The following is a 20,770-nucleotide window of genomic DNA, read 5'->3' on the forward strand; positions in this document are numbered from 1 at the left end:
GCCAAGTGATGGGGAACCTTCCTGCATGTAGATATTTCCCTGCTCCAACACACCTGACTCAAATAATTGAGTTATGTTGCATTTTTGATAAGGTGTTAGAATAATTTGATTTTGAAGCCAAAGTGCTTGACAGCAAGATATACACATCAAATGAAGCACAAATTTATAGACTAAAATAACTCTAAGATAATCACTAACAATAAAAGAATTTAAAAAAAAAAACACACAATCAAAAATGATAATAATAATAAAAATAAAATATGACCCTCAAGGACCAGCTCTAACCTAATCATAATCGAAATCCTAAACAAAATTTAAGAAAGATTTAAATTTTGGTGCTTAAGAAATATAGAACTAGTCCTTGAGGCCCGCTGTCCTCCCGGTTTTCAGTGCATCTCTGCTTCAACACACCTGACTCAAACGGAATGCTTGCAACGCCCAATGAAGTTCTGCACAGTAACTCAATGTGCTTCAATGTGTTGGAGCAGGGATGCACCGAAAACTAGTAGGAGCCGGACACCCCTGCTGTAATGCATAGTCTTATGGCAGGACTATGAGAAGTCTCTTATGGAGTTATGTCTCCCTCTGGTGGCCATTCATTTTAACTACAACTCATCGGATCGAGATACTGATGCTCAAAAGACATTACCAGCGCCGACAAATATCCACCAAAAAATTCACAATTTTGCACTTTCCTTTAACCATTAATAAGGTTAAGCTTTATGAACGATTTATTCTATTTATTCGATAGTCACGATTAGGAAACTGCTAAAAAAAAAAAAACAGTATATACACTTATACATTCATCCCAGCTCCATCAAGTGATTACATAAATCTACAGCATGTTCCCATTTGTCCTTCCAAATAAACCAACACAGGTATTCCTTTCCAGAGGAATAAAGCGCACAAAAATACTAACCAGTGTGTGCACATTTAACAAAAAACTCAAAGAAAGGAGAAAAAATATTTATTTAAATGTCTTTAATCGAGCACATTTTCCACCCTGCACTTACCAGTTTTTTTACTTTGAAAGCCACAACGGAAGTGCGTTTCCATCCAGCACTTGGAGAAGCACACAATCTGAGGATAATCGCAGGTGGAGGACGGAAAACAATCTGCCTGCTCCAGGCGACAGAAGCAGGTGTCGAGACGTGGCCGTGCACGCTGCAAACGCCAAACCATTATAAGAACAACTGTCTCCTGTCGCGATCGCAGCGTCCGCTTTTTCTTGTTATTATTTTCCCTCGATGATCCACAATGCGGTCCTCGGCTTGGCTCGTCACCCGATGCGCTCTCGTCCTCTGCGCGCTCCGGCTGACTGGCAGGGCCGATGGACAGCGGAGGTGCACTGAGGTGAGGACAACAGCAGACTAGCTTTATGGTTAGGTTAAAGCTGGCATTTAAAAACAAAATGCACTGACCATCAGTCGTGGCTGCACGCGCTGCTTTGACGTTTTTTTTTCTTTTTTTAAAATCCAGCAGTTTCAATAAACAGGCTACAATTATATGATGATGATAATAACACGTTTCCGGGTTGATTTATGAGGTTAAAAAAAAGGTGCTTATCGGATGTATCATTGACAGCAAGTGATGAGACGCAAGCCTTTAACCATAGATCTCTTTTTAGAGCCTGTACGACATGGAGGAGCATGAATCAGTGATGAGGTCTGGTAAATGTTGAACTTAACCACTCAGAGCTGCCCAGGCTGTTATCAGCTTCCTGCATGGACTGGCCTTTCCTTCCCTCTGCTCTGGCTCAGCTCAACACCTCCCCAGTAGAGGCTGGCAGCACAGTCCCAAGATAGGGAAACAACATTCCTCCAAAATCTTGCCTCTAATGTTTGTATTTCACACTTGCACAGAGATGGCTGTTATCACTCCAGTTTAGATCCATGTTGTCATCTTTTTAGTGGTATTGAATCCTATTATGAGGAGGGGATGGCAATATAAAACTTAAGGGCAAATGATTTGGTTGAAATGTCTTTTGATGGTTTTATGTGAGAAAAATATTGATCAGGTGTTATTAGTCAGAAGAGATTATGAGGATTCATTGTTGCGTATGTCACAATACAACCCGGATTTTTGTTGATTCTTCTTACTTTAAATCACTGCTGCATCAGTGTTCAACCATTTTAGTCTATTACTGTCGAATTTCTTTATTATTGTTTGTTATCGGGGTGACTGGCTTCTTCGACCAGACCCAGAGGGTAAACCATTCCAGACACAACAGCCTGCATTAACCATGGTGTCAAAATGGTTTGGCTCTAGGAATAACACAATGTGAACTGTATAAAAAGAGGCTCCTCTCCTCTGTTGGCGAAATGATGTAAACACAAGAACATTAAGCTAATGGCATCCCTCCAGGCGACTGATTAAAACTACGATGTACAAGAATCAAATGAGTACTTCTACTCAAAGAATGCTTAAAGCTGCTGGTAAAATAACTTCCTGCTTCATTGTCAGCCCTCACCCCTACTGCCATCGCCATGGAGATGGTATGTTGTGTGCTCATGGCTGAAGAGTGGTCAGAGCTTGAGAGATAAAGTCACATCAGGCATGAATGTTTTGTTGGGCCAGATTTGCTAATAGCTGCGCATTCAGTTAGTCTGCACTTAGACCGTGATGACTCAGCGCTCTCAATTGGGTGGAGACCCCTCAGTGATGTGTTTACTGACCTTCCTTTGGTTTACATTTTGCTCCTTGTTTAGCACAAAGCCTGTTGTGACAGGTGATTTCCTATTCAGATGTTCTGTGTATGCTCTGCAGGCGGACTACTACTTTCAGTACACAGAATGCGACAGCACAGGATCTAGGTGGAGAGTGGCCATCCCTCAGAGTCCGGGGGTCTGTACCGGACTACCGGAGCCAGTCCGCGGCACAGAGTGCAGTAAGTAGGAAATAACTGCATTTGTGAAGTGTGTGAAAATATCAGTAGTAGCTTATTTGTGCCACATTGAGATCAGCAGCTGTAATTTCCACCTCTGCAATGTGAATGAGAATTTTTTTGGATTTCAGCCAGCCCCAGAGCAAACCTCCAGGCCAGTAACCTTTTTAGCAAAACACTGCCACATAATCTCTCCCTGCTGCATTATTTATGGCTCATTCTCAGCCAGAAAATATTGTATGTGTCCAATGTGAAGTCAGGAAACTAGTAGTTGCTGGAAAACATGGCAAAATGCACAAACCACCATAAGAGACTAAAATATGTAATCATGATGCAGAAATGTCTACAATATTGTCCAAAAGTAGTCGAACATATTCTAAACTATTCAAGTGAAAGGACCTTGTATGTTTGGTACACATGAATGATTCATGGGACTAATCTTTGCATTATTTGATTACGTTTATCCTCGCTAACATTTTTGTCAAAGGTGAATCACAGGGAGTGTTGCATCTCTTTTATTTGTTGGAAGAGACCTTTAAAAAGTGATTTTTGAGCGGAGCCACAAAGACAAACTTGACTGTGTAAAACGTGGGTATTTTGCAAGCTGGTGACAGAAAGTTGGTTTAGTAAGATCTTAAGTATCGATTTTACAATTCACATGGCATACCTCTTGTAAAAGATAAAATGTCTCTGCAGCACCTCACCTTTCATTACACTTAAACTTTCTGCTTCCTTCTTCCTCCTCAGATATCAGATTCACAGACAGGGAAAGCACCGATCTTTTCTCATGAACAGTTGAAGATAACATGCTGTTCATCCCGATTCCTTTTCTGGCTCAAATTGGATAACTTTGTGTTTTGTTGCTTCGAAGCATAGTGAGGCATTACCGTGGAATTAAACCAGATCAAGTATGAGGAAATGCTGACACTGGCAAATCCAGAGGCACGATGGCTGAGTAGAAAAAGTGCAGACAGACACAGTGTGTAACAGCATGGAAGGATTAGGCTCCTCAATTCACCAGACTGCTCCATGCAAAATGCAGCAGTGATTTCCATGACTGTTAGTCTCTTTTAGGTTAAATTGCAGTAGAATGTGAAGAGAGGTTGGAAAATGATTTATTTAGCATGCTTGTCTTTTCTCCTCCATCCTGTTACATCTCCCCCACTATGTTCCTTTAGCCTTCTCTTGCAAAGCTGGAGAGTTCCTGGAGATGTCTGCTCAGGACTGCACCCAGTGCGCAGCAGGAAGCTACTCCCTTGGCAGTGGTATCCGCTTCGACCAATGGGATACCATACCTGCTGGATTCAGTAGCCTGGCAACTTCCCTGGGAAACAGTCCCCATAGAGATGACGGGCTCACCTGCAACAGGTAAGGGAGTTAAAGTGTGAGGCTGTGAACGGTAAAGAATATTTCTATATACCTTTTCTTTTTGACAGTTCTTCCTGGATACCTCAGGGAAACTATCTCGAGTCTAATCGGGACGAGTGCACAGTGTCGCTCATCTATGCTGTTCACCTGAAGAAACAGGGTTCTGTCACCTTCGAGTACCAATATTCAGACAACAACCTGCTGTTTGAGTTTTTTGTGAGTATCACACAGTCGTTTTATTTCATTGCAAGTTTGCAAGAATGTTAAGAGTCCTGCAAAAAAAAAAAAAAACTCCATCTGTCAGATTGTGCATCGATCTGCCGTTCATCTGCTAACTTTGCGTAGACTACTGCCTGCTGACAAGGGATGAGACAAAAATATTGGGCCCCTGGTGAAGCCAGATTGTTTCTGGGTGCTGATTTAAAAAAAAAAAAAAAAAAAAAAAAAAAAAAAACCCTATCTGACAGTGGCCAGTGAGTTTGCATTGTGATAAATGTGTTTGGTCTCTTTTGTTACATATTCATGTTACTTATAGGTTACTGTACACACACACGCACGCACACACCCTCAAAAAAGAAGAAAACTAAGCATTCCTTGTTAAATTATGTTGTCATATTTGACCACCTTTTACCAATAAAGGCAATAAGAAATAAAGATATACATTTCTTATTAAAGAGATGTAATACTGAGTTACAGGCAGAGGATTCAACCAAAGCTAACTTAAATGTCATTGGTTACTACTAATTTAAATGCAAATGTAATCTAGAAAGTTCCAGTGCTAAAGTCTGGTTTCTCATCATAAGATTCAACACACTGAAGCATGAATTAATTGGAATCAGTTTGCTCTATAGGCTTTTGGAGGTTAACAGGGGCTGGGGAGCAACTGAAGGATTGCATGTCTGTTTATGTATTCTGCTGTGTGACAGATTTTGATTAAATTGTTGGGAAATCTTACAAGTAAAAGAAGGAACAAGTGATTAGATTTTGGAAGTGATCCGTATCACTGCGTGGATCCTGGAAATTTTTAAAGGTCCCATATTATGTACAATTCACTTTCTAAAGGTTTTTTTTTTATGTGCCTGTGCATGAGGCCTAAAAATGAGGAAATGATTTTTAATGATTTCTTTGCAGCGAATGTGTGCCTTAACAGGTGAGCCTGAGATCTTTCCTGTTCAGATCTCACAAAGTGAAATCATCAGTCACCCTGGCAGTGGATACTGCCACGGGCCAGCCCACCTTCTAGAGGAGCCTACCCTCTAAAATCACCAAGCGGGGTCCAGCGAAAGCCTCATCCTCTCCTTGGGAGGGGCGCTTGGTGTGGAGAGGCATAGGAACAGCCTGTTCTCAGTAAAGCTCTCTAAGGCCACTTTTGGAATGGCTCAAATTAAGGTTAAATCTTTTTAATACACTTTAAAAACAGTGTTGTTGGATCTTTGACACCCATAGGATTTTATTGAAAAACAAAAAGTAAGAGTCTTTCAAAGGTTTCTTTACTGTGTAGAGATGGCAGATAATTTTGCCATTAGTGCTTCTGACTCAAAAATGATAATATTCAATAATTGGGGAAAAAATCAAGAAAATGTCTTGGTTGTGGTCTGCATGCTCTTATTGCTGCTAGCTGCATTTTCCGTGCAGATGGAGAGCTGAAGTGACAAAATAACCAGCAAATACACACGTCAAATAAGAATAAAAACTTCCATGGAACATAGAGGCTCAGTAAACCCTGGACTTTGCTGTTAATCCATTCCTCTGTGTTTTGTTTTTATAGAATTTCTCTGCCTACTTGCAGACAGGTTGGAGGACATTAACAGGTCTCACAAGCAACAGTTATCCCCAATTATTTTAGTGCAGACACAATTAAAGTGGGTTCTTCTTTAGATAGATGCAAGGACAGCTCCTGGGGTCCACAAAAAGATTTTTGAAGTCATATTAATGTTTTTTTCTCACAAAGAATTAATTGTCTTGTCATTATTAAACACAAGGAAAAGGTGACATCTGACATGCACCATTCATTTGGTTTTAGATTCAGAATGACCAGTGTCAGGAGATGGATCAGTCTGCCGACACAAAGTGGCTGAAGCACACCAATCACGGCGAATGGGCAACCCACACGGTAAATGTCTCGGACTGTAAGATAAGCATAGAATAGAGATCTCTGGTATCTCGCCACAACCATCTAACATGGATGTGTTGTGCAGCAACATAGGCAGCTACAGGAAGCCTTTCTGTACAAAGGATGAGGCGGCAATCGTGAATTGCTGTCTCCAGTTATTTTCCAGTGAAACTGTAATTTTAATATCTTGTTTATTTCAATTTCTTCCCCCACTAATTTTATAAATGAATCAAAATAAGATTGCGGCTTTCCTTTTTGTACTCTCACGGTTATTCTTATTGCTAATTTAAATGACTGATTTTTTTTTTTTTTTTTACTACAAGTAAAATACATCCAACATTTTGCATCAAGTTAGTTTTCAACTGCTTACTGTTCATGCTTCACTATGTTAGTTGCCCAGCTTCATATTTTGCATGTAAATAGCTGTGTGTGCTGTAAACACTCCGCACCAGCCTTTCCACTGATATCGTAAAGCTGTTTAGATTTCATGTGGCATGAACTGAAACTACAGCAAGCACATTCAGTTTCTCTTTACCGCTGCATTGGTTGTGTTCATGCCAAAGAGATGATGGAGGAAAACGTTTATTCTAGGTGAACTTGAAATCTGGCACCAACATTTTGTACTGGAGGACAGGAGGCATTCTGATGGGGACCAAAGTCGTGAAGCCCGTGTTGTTGAAAAATGTTCAAATTGAAGGTCAGTGACTTTTATTTAATTATTTTTTTTATCCATGCTTCTTCCATTTTTGTTGAAAAGTATTTAAGAAATACTTTGCTGTCGTTTCTCCCCACCAGGAGTTGCCTACACATCCGAGTGTTTCCCATGCAAGCTGGGGACATTCAGTCAAGTCCCAGGCTCCTCCACATGCGAACCCTGTCCTCGGGACACATACTCTGGCCATGGAGCCAGTTCCTGCACTCCCTGCAACAACAGCACTCAGTATGCAGGTACAACAGGCCAAATATCAGACTTCTTTTTCAATGGGAAATCCTCAGAATGCTGTAACGAAACTGCACTGCAGTATTTAATTTCATCTGAATGCCTTCACTGCAGCTCACAGAGGCACAGAACACATCCAAAAGATTTAAAGAGGGCTTGTCCTATTTTCACAAGTTTAGTCAAATTTAAGAGGAAGAATCATGCTTGTTAACAAGCACGATGAGCTTGTGTGATCACAAGGGAGTTGCAGATTTTGGCAGATGGTGGCGTTAGCTTTTAAAATTGCAGCACTGTTGAAATGAAAATTAAGAAGCAAAGAAACAAAACTGCTTTTATATCATGTGTCGCAGTGTCTGCATGATTTATGTCATTACAATGAACTAAAACATCTAAATGAGTTTCATTAGTTATTTATTAGGTCTTCTGTTTAAAATGCCGTCTGGTGTTGGAGATAGTTGCGCTGGTTAAGTACATTTTGCAGGATTTTGGATAAATCATAAACTGTTTTAATGACCGCGTTTTGTTTCCAAGCCGAGGGATCAGCTGAGTGCAAGGATCGACCTCCTTGTTCTGAAAAGGACTACTTCCAGATCCACACAGCATGTGACCTTGAAGGCAAGGTGAGAGAAGAAGTGACCAGCTCTCAGTAGGGCGTGTTGATCCGACTCTGCAACAGCAGTGTTCATCTCTGTGTAACTCTAGACTCAGGTCATATACAAGTGGATTGAGCCGAAGATCTGTCTCGAGGATGTCTCTGGGGCTCAGACGCTGCCTGCAAGTGGTGAACGAGAGCCTTGCCCCCCCTGTAACCCGGGTTTCTATAACAACGACATGGCCACCTGCTCGCCTTGCCCACCGGGAACGTTCTCTGATGGGATGAATCGTAATGAAAATTAATTTTTTTATTTGTTATTCTTTGTTTTGATGTTTTTCTCAAGTTATCATTAGTTTGTTTTGGGTAGTTTCTTCATTATATGTTGTTGTGTTTATTTCCCAGCATGTCAGCCATGCCCAGCGGGTACTGAACCCATCTTGGGTTATAAGTATAAATGGTGGAATGTTCTTCCTTCCAACATGAAGACCTCCTGCTTCAATGTGGGCAACTCTAAATGTGACAATATGAACGGTGGGTCATTTAAACCCCTCTCTTCATTTAGCTCTGTTTGTTTCTGCTTGATATTTCTTATATTAATTTATATTTTGCCTGTAGGAAATACATTGTTGTCTAAAGGAATATAAAACTAAAACAACTTAAATGATAAACAAGAAGTGTTTGTTGGTAGATCTTTACATAGCAAAGCTTTATGAAAAGATTTGATGAAGCTAGTGGACCTATGTTGGTAACAAAACTTGCCTATGAGCTCACCTAAAGTTTATTATTTGTTCTTGTGCTTCTTTTAATGGAAAATAGATGCAAACAGGTCGCTTTGTCTCAGGTTGACAAAGTTACTGAGATTTTACTAAAAAGCATTTCTGTGGCACGCTTTGGTCAATGTACATTACTTCTGCTTCATTTTAAATTGATTTTACAGCTCCTTCCTTTGCAACTCGTGTCATCGTGAAAACGTGTCATGAGTAACTAGAGTCTGAATTCAGCACAGTCTGCGAGAAGAGGCTTAAACATCATGTTACGTAATAATTACATATTTTCAGATCTAATAGGCCTCAAGCAAAATTTGAATTAGAAAAAGATGAGTTTGAATTTGGACCTTTGTTATTTAAATATGCATTTTGGGGACATGAAGGACAGTTAACAATCAATCTGCAAAAATGCCATCCCTGATTATGCAGAAGTGTCCAGTGTGTAATGTACCAAAAAAAGAATTCCCTTACTAAGAAGTCTTAAATTTAAATTCTTTCAAAGAAATCTGAAGACATTGTCACAGAATTTGGCAATTGGTGATCAGCTATGGGATGTAAGGAAATTGTAGTAAAAACAAATCTTCATCTGGACTCTGAACAGACACTGCCAGGCACATGAAGTTTGGAAAAAAATACACAAGTTTTCTAATTTATCTGATCTTTGGTTTAGCTTGCTCTTTCTGACTTGCATCAGTGAATCGAGTTGGGGATACATGGAAACCAGTACATGTGTGAACAACTTATTTTTAAGTGAGGGGCAGTTTATCTATGAAACACACATGATGATAACCTCAAAACTCACATCTTAATCTTTAAGATTATCCTGCTGTTGTAATGTTACAGAGGATACAAAGCACTGAAGTAAATGTTTGGCTTTTATAAGCATGTTTAATTAGTTTTATTACATCACGACTTTTATAAGCTTGCACACTCGCGACTTTATTGACTGAGCCAAGAAAAGCAAATGCAGCAGTGAAATGGAGAAGTGATCAAATATTACTTAGGAATGGCAACAATAAAGCAAACTCTGCCTCCATCTGCCATCCCATCGTCTTCCTCCGAGTTCTCTTCATCCATAAAATCCCATCTAATGTTTGAGCCTGTATCTTACTTCTACACTGGATCTCTTTTTCTTTACTTATTATGTTAGCATTGTTTTCTTGAGTATATTTTACACATCTACCATACAGCCCCCCCCCCCGAACCTTTGTAATGTTGACAGTGACTTTTTCCTCCAATTTTATTTGTGATGACACCATTATTTTTATTTGAACTTTAGGTACTGTGGAAAATGTGTAATCCAGTTGTTCAGGCATGTTGTAGCAGTGTGAGGCTGAATGGTGTTGTGCCAGGCTGGAAACCAAAGTTGTGAACTCCGGTTCAGGGCGACAAGGCAGCTTTAGGCCTCAGAATGTGCATAACAAGTGTCTGTGTACGTCAAAACTAATCAGAAGAAAATAGTTTTAAGTTTGAGTGCAACCTTGTTGGCATCTTTGTCCAGGTAAAAGATACTTATTATTATAGTGAGCTGTAAACATAATTATGTTAAACAATGTAATAATTTTTAAGGTTTTTTTGTACTATGGTCACCTTTACTCTCATTGATTTTCTTTTTTCTGTTTTTTTTTTAAAACATTTTTTGAAATGTAGGATAATTTTATCCTGACAAAGTGAAGCTGTTTTTCTCCTCTTTATCAAGTTAGTTAAGTCTACGTGTTTATACTTTCACTTTTGTTTTTTATGTTCTCAAAAAAAAAAAATCTTAGACGACACCAGGAATATTTTTAGGCAAATATAAAAGTGGAAAACAGATTATTCCATTGATATTGATTGATCAGAACTAAAAAGCTGAATGATTTGTTTTTCTTCCCATTGCTCTTCAGGTTGGGAGGTAGCAGGTGATCATATTCAGAGTGGAGCAGGAAGCTCAGATAATGATTACCTCATTCTGAACATCCATGTTCCTGGCTTCAAGTGAGTCATGTGGGGTTTTTAATTGGTCACTGAGCTCTTTGTGTCCTTTACTGAATCTATTGTTCTCTGTTCAAATGGCCACCAGGCTGCCTACCTCTGTGTCAAGCCACTCAGCGACAGAATTTGGTCGCATCAGCTTTGAATTTGAAACTGTGTGCACAGGCGACTGTGAGCTCTACTTCATGATGGTGAGATCCTGATATATGTTGCTGTGTTGCTGTACAGATGTTTAGAGAACTTGAACTTATGTTGAATGTATATTTTAGGACATCAACAGGAAGAGTACTACAGTGGTGGAATCATGGGAGAAAACAAAAACAAGGCAGACCTACACACACGTCATGACAAAAAATGCTTCAGTTTCCTACACGTGGGCTTTTCAGAGGACAAACCAGCCATCCGATGTAAGTACAAGGATGTAAACACATGCAGCATTATGTATATATGTATTTTGAGGCTTTAAATGAGTAATCCTAAATGATAGGCTTAATACTTAATACTTGAGCCTGAAGACATGTTTAATAATGATAACTACATAGATCATGGTGTGCACACATATTTCACTTAAAGTTGCTTATCATCTCCTCTGTGCTTGATATGTTTAGGAAACCTGATCTGTTTTATATATATATATATATATATATATATATATGCATATGTATATATGTATAATTTGAAACAACTTGAAAAATTTTATGAAAGGTTTCAAATAGCTGCTCATTTCACCTAAAAATTACAGTATGGTGTAGTACAGGCAAGATAACGGCAGTTTTTTTTGTTTTTTTTTTCCTAAAGTTGGTGGTCTGTTTTTATTTTTTAATTTGAACAGCAAATTAAGTCTGATCTTTGCAACACATCTTATTGGAGTGATCAAATGAATTTTTTAACTTGTTGATGCTCATAAGGCTGTAATAGTTACCAAACTATCGGTAATGATTAGGCTTAACTAATCCAGAGTCAGTTAGATTGAGTTCAGAAAGGAGGAAATTAAAGTTCATTGTTACCCTCAGTTGGTGAGGTCAACAAGCAACCTGCACAACTAATGAAAATGGTGTTAAGTAGTTGGTAAGGCCTGGTAGGATAATTTCTGATCTACTAAAATTCCAATTTCATTTTTTTATGTTCAGGATTGTAGTATCACAACAACACCAAAGTTTTTTGGAAGGATATGACAAAAATACACTGTTTTTGGTGAATGAAGTGTAATATGTAGAGAAAAGGAAAAAAAACCCCACTGGATTTCAGTCAAAACCTTTTCTGATCTGTGAAATGCAGTGGATTGTTGGTTGTTTGGCTCTGTCTTTTCAGCTTGGCAGCATTGTCAATGAACTTATCAGTAAACTCTAATGGGAAATGTCAGGCCAGTGTTATGTGAACTGAATCTTCTACAGTTTTGGCAGATCCTTTTATCCAAAGTGGCTTACATGTAATAAGTGATCAATTAACCATAGCAATGGTTATATAGCATATATAGATAATCATATGGTTATATAACTATAGGAATTAATTCAAAGAGCAAATAGGTCATGCAGCAAGCCGAATAATTCTTATTCAGAATTAGTAAAAAAAAAATTTAAAAAAGCACCAAGTTGTGTACCTTAATTTAAGGTGACAGAAGTTCTTTATACAGTTTTGTACAGAAAATCTGCTGGAAAGTCCTTTTTCATCTCCAAAAATCAGCGTCCAAACTGTTTTTATATGTAAATCTGGATTATTATCTTCACAGAAATAATCAGATATTAGCTTTTAATCTCATTTATCAAATTCGACCCACCTCTGTCATCTTTTGACTTGTGTGAAAGTCTAAACATGTCTAAAGTCATATTCATGCAGAAATAAAACTCCAAAGTATCCTTGCCGGTATAAGAAAAAATACAAAGCTTTGGAATTTTCCTTTCAGTTTTATCTTGTTCATAAAACCACTCCACACTTTGCACACAAAGCACTCCCTGCTGCTCGCTTTGAAAGATAATTTTGGAAGTATTTGAACAACAAAACACTGCTTGTACCACTGTGCACATACAGATTCTTCCTTAATGTGTGAACATTTGAGGTTTGTTTACTTTCTCCGGGTTGGGCAACCAGTCTAAATGCTTTCAACTTCACTAGCGGCAACAAGATGAAGGTTAATCTTGACTCTCTTGAGTCATCTGTGTTCATGTATAAATTCTGTATGTTCCAGTCATCACTGGAGTTCTGCTTTGCTTTGATTTAATACAAAAACAAAGAAAAAAAGCTGCACACAAATTCACCCTTTATATGTTTCTCATCACTTCTTCAGGTACGGCGATACATAAATGACGTTGCACGAATCTACTCCATCGTGGTGAGCAATGCGGTGGATGGGGTTTCTTCTGACTGTCAGGTCTGTGCCCTCAGCGCTCAGCCCTCCAGCTCCGCCTGTGTGCCATGCCCCCCCGGGCATTACATAGACACGCTCACCAGCCAGTGCATAGAGTGTCCAAGCAACACATACCTCGTTCCTCACGCCACACCGGGCTCTGAGTCCTGCAAAGCCTGCGGGCCAGCCAGCAGAAGTGACAAGGTTTGCTAACAGGAGGTGAAAATGTCGAGCTGATCCCTCCTCTGGAATAGTCCATAGAATAATCCACTGGAAATCTATGTCTGTGCTTTTCAGGACCACAAGCTCTGTTACAGTGATTGTCACTTCACCCACACAGAAGGCAACGCCACTTTGACTTATGACTTCAGCCTCCTTGGGTCTGTGGGATCACTGATGAATGGGCCAAGCTTTACCTCCAAAGGAACAAAGTATTTTCACCTGTTCAATATCAGTTTATGTGGAGGACAGGTGGGCAGAGAGAAAGAAAGGGACACACGTTGAAAGTGCTGCCATTCTAAAAGTTTTTGTGCAAAAATGAAATGGCATTGCCATTTGCTCTCCTCCTTTGTTTCAAGGGTCAGTTGGCAGTTTGCACAGACAACGTTACGGACCTGTCAATCTCTGACTCCCAGAAAGAGAAGGGCGAAGGGCCGAGCGCTGTTAAAACCTTCATCTGTCAGTCAACGATAATCCCAGCTACTGGACGAGGCTTCCACACTGCCCTCTCCTCGCAGTCCATTAACCTGGCTGACACATTCCTAGGTAAGGATGCAGACAGTGTCAGTGAGCACAACAGAATTTCACTTCTTATTTACTTGCTTTGAGATTTAGGAAGGAAATGTATGTTGATGAGTAGAAAGATCTGTGTGTGAGACTCCAATGTGTTTTTTTTTTTTTTTTTTTTGATGCCCACTTTCCGTTACATCAGAGATTGATTTAAGTCACTGATCTTTCTCATATTAATTGATTTATTCTTCTGTTCATGTTTTTGTCAGGTGCAACTATAAATGATAGTCTTGAAGGAATACAGGCAAAGCCAGATTTGTTTCCCCAGAACAAAAGGAAACTCCCTGATGTTAATTTCTACTACAGGTACTTCCCATCTCAGATGTGTTAAAGTAAAAAAAAAAAAATCAAACAAACAAAAAGAAAAGGCTGTGATGTGTTTTCCTTTTGTCTTTGCTGTTCAGATCCTTGGAAGCAACTTCGTCTTGTCAGTCTGGTCGGAGTGCAGTAGTGACACTTCGCTGTAACCCAGATATGAGCGTTAAAGGAGAAATCTCAGTTCCCAGGTAGCACTTTTGTTCTTCACTGCGTTAAATGTAGCCACTTCTACAAACAAAGCAGTTGACTTTCATCAGAGCTGTTTTCACTTATAGAAATAACAGAATCCACTTTTGGCTATTGCAGTCAGTGCCATGCGGGGACCTGTGATGGCTGCACTTTTCATTTCTTATGGGAAAGCTCTGGGGCTTGCCCTACATGCACGGAGAGAGACTACCATCAGATAGAGGGAGCCTGCAAAGGAGGGCACCAGGTGTGTGTGTGTGTGTGTGTGTGTGTGTGCGCGCATAATGGAATCATATAAATATGCAAACGATGCATTTTACACTTCTCAGCTCTTTGTAGACCCCAAACTAGAAAATACACTTCGCCGACTAACTCCTATATGTTTGGTTATAATTATTTATTATATGATTTATTATTTGGTTATTATTAGTATTGGTATTTTGGTTATTATTATTAATTATGTCTTCCTACATCCATCCTCAGGATGTGGTGTATGTGTGGACCGAACCAAAGCTGTGCATTGGAGGTGTGACCTTGCCTGAAAAGGAAACCTTACCATGTGAGGGAATGGAGTTCTGGGTTCAGCTTGGTGCTGGAACGGGAGTTTTCACTGCAGTGCTTCTGGTTTCCCTCACCTGCTACTTTTGGAAGAAGAACAAACGGTATCCAAGACCTCATTCTCCTCCCCTCCCATTCATTTCTTCTCATATGTACTCTTTAATTCTTTATGACTTCCTTTGTGTCTGTATCCTTTTATCCTCCTTATGTCTTTTTCCTCTTAACTCTTCTTTATCAACATCATTTTCTTTTGACTTTCCCTCCCTTTAGTTTGTCCTCCCTTCCTTTCTTCCAAACATGCCCAATTCTCCTTCCATAATTTCTCGACCGCATTCACTGACTTGCATTTGCATGGGACATGTTTTCTCCGTTTGATATTGTTTCTTTTACTCTCACTTTGTAAGGTTGGAGTACAAGTACTCCCGATTGGTTATGTCTGCTAATAAGGAGTGTGAAATGCCAGTGGCTGACAGCTGTGCTGTGATGGAGGGAGAGAATGAGGGAGACATGGAGGACGAAGTTGTGTACACAAAACCTTCTCTATTTGGCAAACTCAAAGCCATTGCATCCAAGGTGAGTGTCATAACATCACCACAGCACAAAAAATATTTTCCACTGGTAAAATCCTTGATATGATGAAGCATTAAAGACGTTTACTTCTTCTTTTAGGGAAATGGAGAGAACTATGAAAATGTGCAGCTGAACTCGTCTCAATCCAAAGCGCTGGTGTGGAGCTAGAACTGTGTGACTGGAAGGAGGGGTGATACCACACCCCTTAGCACGCTTTCTACTGAGTGACCCCTTTAAGTAAAACAACCCTCATTAAGAGCTTTGGTACCTGGAGTACCATTAGTGTGTACAAAAACACGCATACAAACAAAACACACATCAAGCACTGAGTACCAGGGTCAGAAGAGTCCTGCTAACATGGTGGCCTTAAAGTTTGATAAGACAGAGCCATAGATCTGTGAAGCGGGTGCGTGCATTACATTTCCTAATAATTTTCTGACTCAAATGAAGTCAGAAAAGTTTGTCAGAAGAGCTCAGGGCAAGACGGGAACCAACTGAGTTCCTGTGTTTTGTTTCTATTTATTTCACTGTGTAATGAGTGATGTTTCTTTGACAACAGCAGCGTTATTTCTATCTCCTGTGGATACTTCTCACAGTTTGGTTTGGCCGTGTAAGAACTATCATCATCTTGCCTTTTTTTTCTCTTTTTTTTTTTTTTTTTGTAATTCTGTGTTGCACTTAATGTAGTGAGAAGAATTGCTGATGGCATGAAAAATAAACTTGCCATATTATGCTGTTATGGTTGTGGTATTGACTGTACGTGTGCATCAAATAAATAATGTATTTATGTATAAGGGAACTCTGTGTGATTAAGTTGACTAATGGACCCCTTGGAGACTAAAATATCCAATTGGCAATGAGGATGAAAATGAATGGATCGTATAATATATTAGCTTGCAACACTCAAAATCAGATTTTTCTCTGAAACCAGAGGACCAATAATCAGCCTCGTAAAATTCAAACATCAGCCGAAATTGTCTGATGTCGTGCTAATACTAGTGGGAATAATGATGAATTTTGAGGTTTTTTTTTGCAGAACAGCCTCCAGTTCCAGTTTTAGGTTGTAGTGAAATGAATGCATCTCATCTCAGTAAGGATTTTTTTTTCTTTTTTTTTTTTTTTTTTTTTTTCTCTCGGTCAAATCTTACAATACATCGACGTGGCCCTGTCAGCTTGCTTATGAAACCATTTCATCTTGAGCTGCAGAGCTTTGACCCGCTGTTGAAATGCCAGTGGCCTTGAATACTATAAAACCTGATATAACACTGTACAACCTGCCAGACATTGCAGGTTGTACACTATTACTTTGTAAATAATCACAATCTGGGTCAGAAGTGTTATTTTCTTTTGTTTTTAAGGGTCATTGGTTTGAAACAAAAGTGACCTTTCATTAATGAGACTGTAACAGTCATTTGTCCTTAAAGATGTGTTTTTAATTGAAAAGACATGGTGTCAGTGTTATTAGTTTTCAGTTAGTCATAGTTTTTTTTCTATGTAAATGTCTTTGCTGTGTTGCTCATTTTATAATCTGGTAGCTCATTGTATTAACAGTAATTAAGCTTCAAATTTTAACTTTGATGTCTGACCGACACTTTACGTTCATCCTTAAAATATATTAATTAAACGAGCCGAAACTGAATGGAAATACGTATTTTAACTAACGGGGCCTCAGTTAACCTAAAGAGTGAATTTCTCTTGGGAGACTAAAGTATTATCTGTCTTTCTCTGTTTGTACGCAATGAAAGACTCTAAACATAATTTACTTTCTACCTTTTTATTCTTTTAACAAAATGGTCAGATTAGTCCAATGTAAAAGAAGTATAAAGGGTCTTTATTGGGTCCTTTAACAAAATGTAAAAACTTTAGGGATATTAACCTTTTATTACCACGTGTTAAAATTTTTAGTGTAATTTTCTGCTTCCTGGTTTCCATTAAGAAGCAGACAACAAAAATCAGATTGTGCTCCTCATGATTTTGAGCAAATTTTTACTATTAAGTGACGCAGAATTTCTTAGAAACTGTATGTATCATATATGTCATACTGGGTTCTTATGGGTTAAATATGTATCCATTTTATTTAAGACTTCGCAACTATGATCTGCTTCACCTCCCATAGCTAACACCCAAAGTGTCCAGCAGAGGGCAGTAAAAGATGGGAGTTAAACGCCAACTTCTCACTTCATTTATCTCTGCAGTCTCCAAGAGCTTGACGAGCTTTTGTGTATCTGGATTGCAAATGATAAAAAGTAGCAGGTTAATATGAAACTGAATCTGTTTTATATCTATCAGTGTCAAATATCACCAGTATGAGAGAATAGAAGCAGTTGATGCAGCAATCTATGCCATCTGGAGGGAGGTCATTTTCAGGGTACAGAGGAATACTCATGCAGTTCTGATTATAAAAACTACAGAAACTGCAACCTAACCATAAGTATATAAAAAGGCATGAGAAGGAAAACAAGAAAAAAATATTTAGTAAACAATTTTTAAACTTTTTTAACACTGATTTCCTTACTTTTCACCAACCAGTGACAGTGGTGTACAACGTAAAAAAATGAAAAACTTGCTGTGTCTTTTATTCCTCCAGATTTTGTCTTGCTTTCTTATTGATTCATTATATTCAGGCTTTCTTCCAGCAACATATTGAGCCTTGACACTGGCATGCATTGTCCAAAAGCAGGGAGTACTCCAGCAGATGCTTTAATTGGAGGGATTACACTTAGGGAACAGATGAGGCACAGTGCTGGAGGAATCTTTCAACATTTTCCAGCACGCACTATGAATAGACCCTGTATGTGTCAGAATGTCTGTGTTGCTAGACTTGTCTTCAGCATTCAGATCTTTGCTGGCATTTCTAAACCCTGCACCCAGACCCACTTCACCACTTTCACAGAGCAAAACAGACCGAATGATGAGCAGACACCCAAAGCTGTTTTCTTCATTTTATTCTTTTACTTCATCATGATATTGTCACATCCTCATTATTGCACATTTCATAAACACACAACTATTGCTTTGTGACTGGCCAGTTTCAGAGTTCTGACTGACCTCGGCTTCATTTTGCCTGAAGAAATCTTGTCTTGTTTCAAAGCCCAGAGGCCGAGGACACATTCTATTATATAGAAGGAGCTACAGCAGAGAGGCCTTTGTAGAGCACATGGCAGTTGGCAGAGCCTGAATAGAGAAAAATATCCATAGTGGAAGGCTGCTTGAAAAGGATATTCATGTGTAAAGCCAATTAAAGAAGTTTCCAGATAGTTATTGGGTACATGAGATGATAAATTCAGAAAGGTAATGAGTTTTAAACTGATGCAATTTCTTTATAACTAAATTCCAATTTAATTTTCCCATTCAGTCCCCAAAACCTTTGTCTGACATCCTTTTATTGCTTTTCCAACCTCCTCAAGGCAGCCTAGATGGCATGTGCTGCAGTGGGCACCCAGATCCAAATGCTTCAGTTCAAGTGTGAACCACCAGTCATTGCTCTGGCTTAGGTGGTCTTGGCTGAGAGGGACTCCGTCGCAAGTTTCACACACAGAGAAGAGATGAGGTGCATAAAAGGTTGTGAGGGAAAGGTTGAAGGGGTGAGGCGAATTGTGAGAGAAAGGGTCACAAGAAGAGTGTGAGACTTGTTTGAGACTAAATTCTGTACTAAATGAGCGGGGAATCAGGGTTAAGTGCTCTGTTTGTGTGGCCATTAAAAGCTGTGAGTACACGGCATTGATGAGCCAAACCTCATCAGTCACTGCCAGTTTGAATTGGAACCAGCAACCCGTTTTTTCCTCTTTCAGTTCCTCTTTTCTCAGTCACTCCTCACCCCTCTCTCCACCCCGTCTCTTCATGCAGACAAATAGACATTCCAGCAGCGGATGTAGTGGTGGTGGTTGTCCATAGCAACCTGCCATGCAGGGTGTATCTTGTGGGAGCAGGATCACTGTGTGAATGGCTAAGCCTTCTTCTAACAAAGACAGTGAATCTCTGAGATGCTTTGAGCTTCCGTAGAAGCGGTGCGACTTCTGGGCTGTGGGAGTGCTTTACATAATCCAGCAGCAGTATCCCTCTGCTCTGGCACATCGCTCTCTCTTGCTGCTCTCTGCACCTAGTGCACACGCCCCAATGTAGGTCGGCTCATCTTGACGCATCATCTGGAATGCTTTCAATTTATCATTGAGTGTGATTATCACAGTGGGTTGTTGGAAGGTGGCTTTGCAAAGATGCTGACCAGTCAAAAGATGGATGTTCAGAAGTTCAGCCAGAGCGATTTTGAAAGAAATTTGATTGCTTGCAAAAAAGTCATTCTGATCGCATATCTTGTTCAAAACATCAACTGTAACAGTCACACTTTATTTTAGACAGCTTATTATATGTAAACATTTAAGATCAGTTCATTAATAAATTACTACCATCCCACAGTCAACAAATAATTGCATGAGAGTCAAGTCTTTAAAATAAAATGAGCTAAATTAGTTTACTAATTTAGGCTACTGACTTTTCTGACAGCTTAATTCATTATATGTTCTTATGCATTCCATCACCTCATGAATATCATCCTGCAGGGGTTCTGCCACATTTCTGGTCTCACTTTCATATATATGGATATATTGATACATTGTATTTATATTATGAAAGACTGTTCTCCTCTAACATCCTTTTTGTTTGCTGGGATCTGCCGGCAGCTGACATTGTGTGCTCTGCTTCCTCTCTGGGACTGCCAAAGCCAGCTGCTCCACTGTGCCTCCCAACATCAACACATTTAACACAGGCATGTAAACTGCACACTTCAATAAGTCGACGAGTCACAGACTCCGTCTTAATGGCGTATCTGTGCTTCTTCTCTATTTGCCTTCCTTCTTTCACTGGAGCTTGTGAGGTGTAAAAAGTAAAAATCTGGGCGATGTGTTCATGTTTTTCAGTGTTAGACTGAAAAAAGGAGGGCGGTAGAGAAAGTCATTATAAGCGAGGGATTCCTCAGAGTGGTTGTTCTGATACTTCAGGTAACAATCAATGGTAGAAGGCTTGTTTCTAAATAAAACTGACTGGCATGCTGCTGCCCTGAAGCATGTACTCTATACTGAGGCCACTTTTTAACTCACCAAACAAAGAGTCGAAGCAGGTAATGTAAAACGGATCTGTTACTACATCTACCTATCAAACATACAATAAGGCACATAGCCATATCCAAAACATCACCACGTACAGTATCTAAGGGGCACAAAAACATAAGCTACCACTGCCCTGTAATTGGAAAAATTCAACATGTGTTCAGCAAAGCAGACCATTTTCCACCTTACTTGAGTCATGAAGTTCAGAAATACCAGGAAAGACACCGATTTGCTCTTGTTGACGGAAACACTGCAGCATAGTCTC

General features: G+C 39.4%; 1 protein-coding gene across 1 annotated transcript; it reads left to right on the forward strand.

The window, feature by feature from the left end:
• Positions 1 to 1,257: 1,257 nt before the first annotated feature.
• On the forward strand, positions 1,258 to 15,636 carry elapor2a (endosome-lysosome associated apoptosis and autophagy regulator family member 2a; the record flags this gene model as incomplete). The annotated part of the gene is made up of 22 exons (XM_079259051.1): positions 1,258 to 1,353; positions 2,767 to 2,887; positions 4,063 to 4,252; positions 4,321 to 4,468; positions 6,276 to 6,365; positions 6,957 to 7,062; positions 7,161 to 7,313; positions 7,837 to 7,925; positions 8,008 to 8,188; positions 8,303 to 8,431; positions 10,551 to 10,641; positions 10,727 to 10,829; positions 10,908 to 11,045; positions 12,923 to 13,186; positions 13,280 to 13,453; positions 13,561 to 13,747; positions 13,981 to 14,077; positions 14,176 to 14,277; positions 14,396 to 14,522; positions 14,759 to 14,937; positions 15,238 to 15,406; positions 15,503 to 15,636. 22 exons carry the CDS (start codon positions 1,258 to 1,260, stop codon positions 15,569 to 15,571), a joined length of 3,003 nt encoding a protein of 1,000 aa, XP_079115177.1. The 3' UTR covers positions 15,572 to 15,636.
• Between the last annotated feature and the right edge of the window lie 5,134 nt (positions 15,637 to 20,770).

The sequence above is a fragment of the Telmatherina bonti genome (assembly GCF_933228915.1).
Source record: "Telmatherina bonti genome assembly, chromosome: 2".
NCBI lineage: Eukaryota > Metazoa > Chordata > Actinopteri > Atheriniformes > Telmatherinidae > Telmatherina > Telmatherina bonti.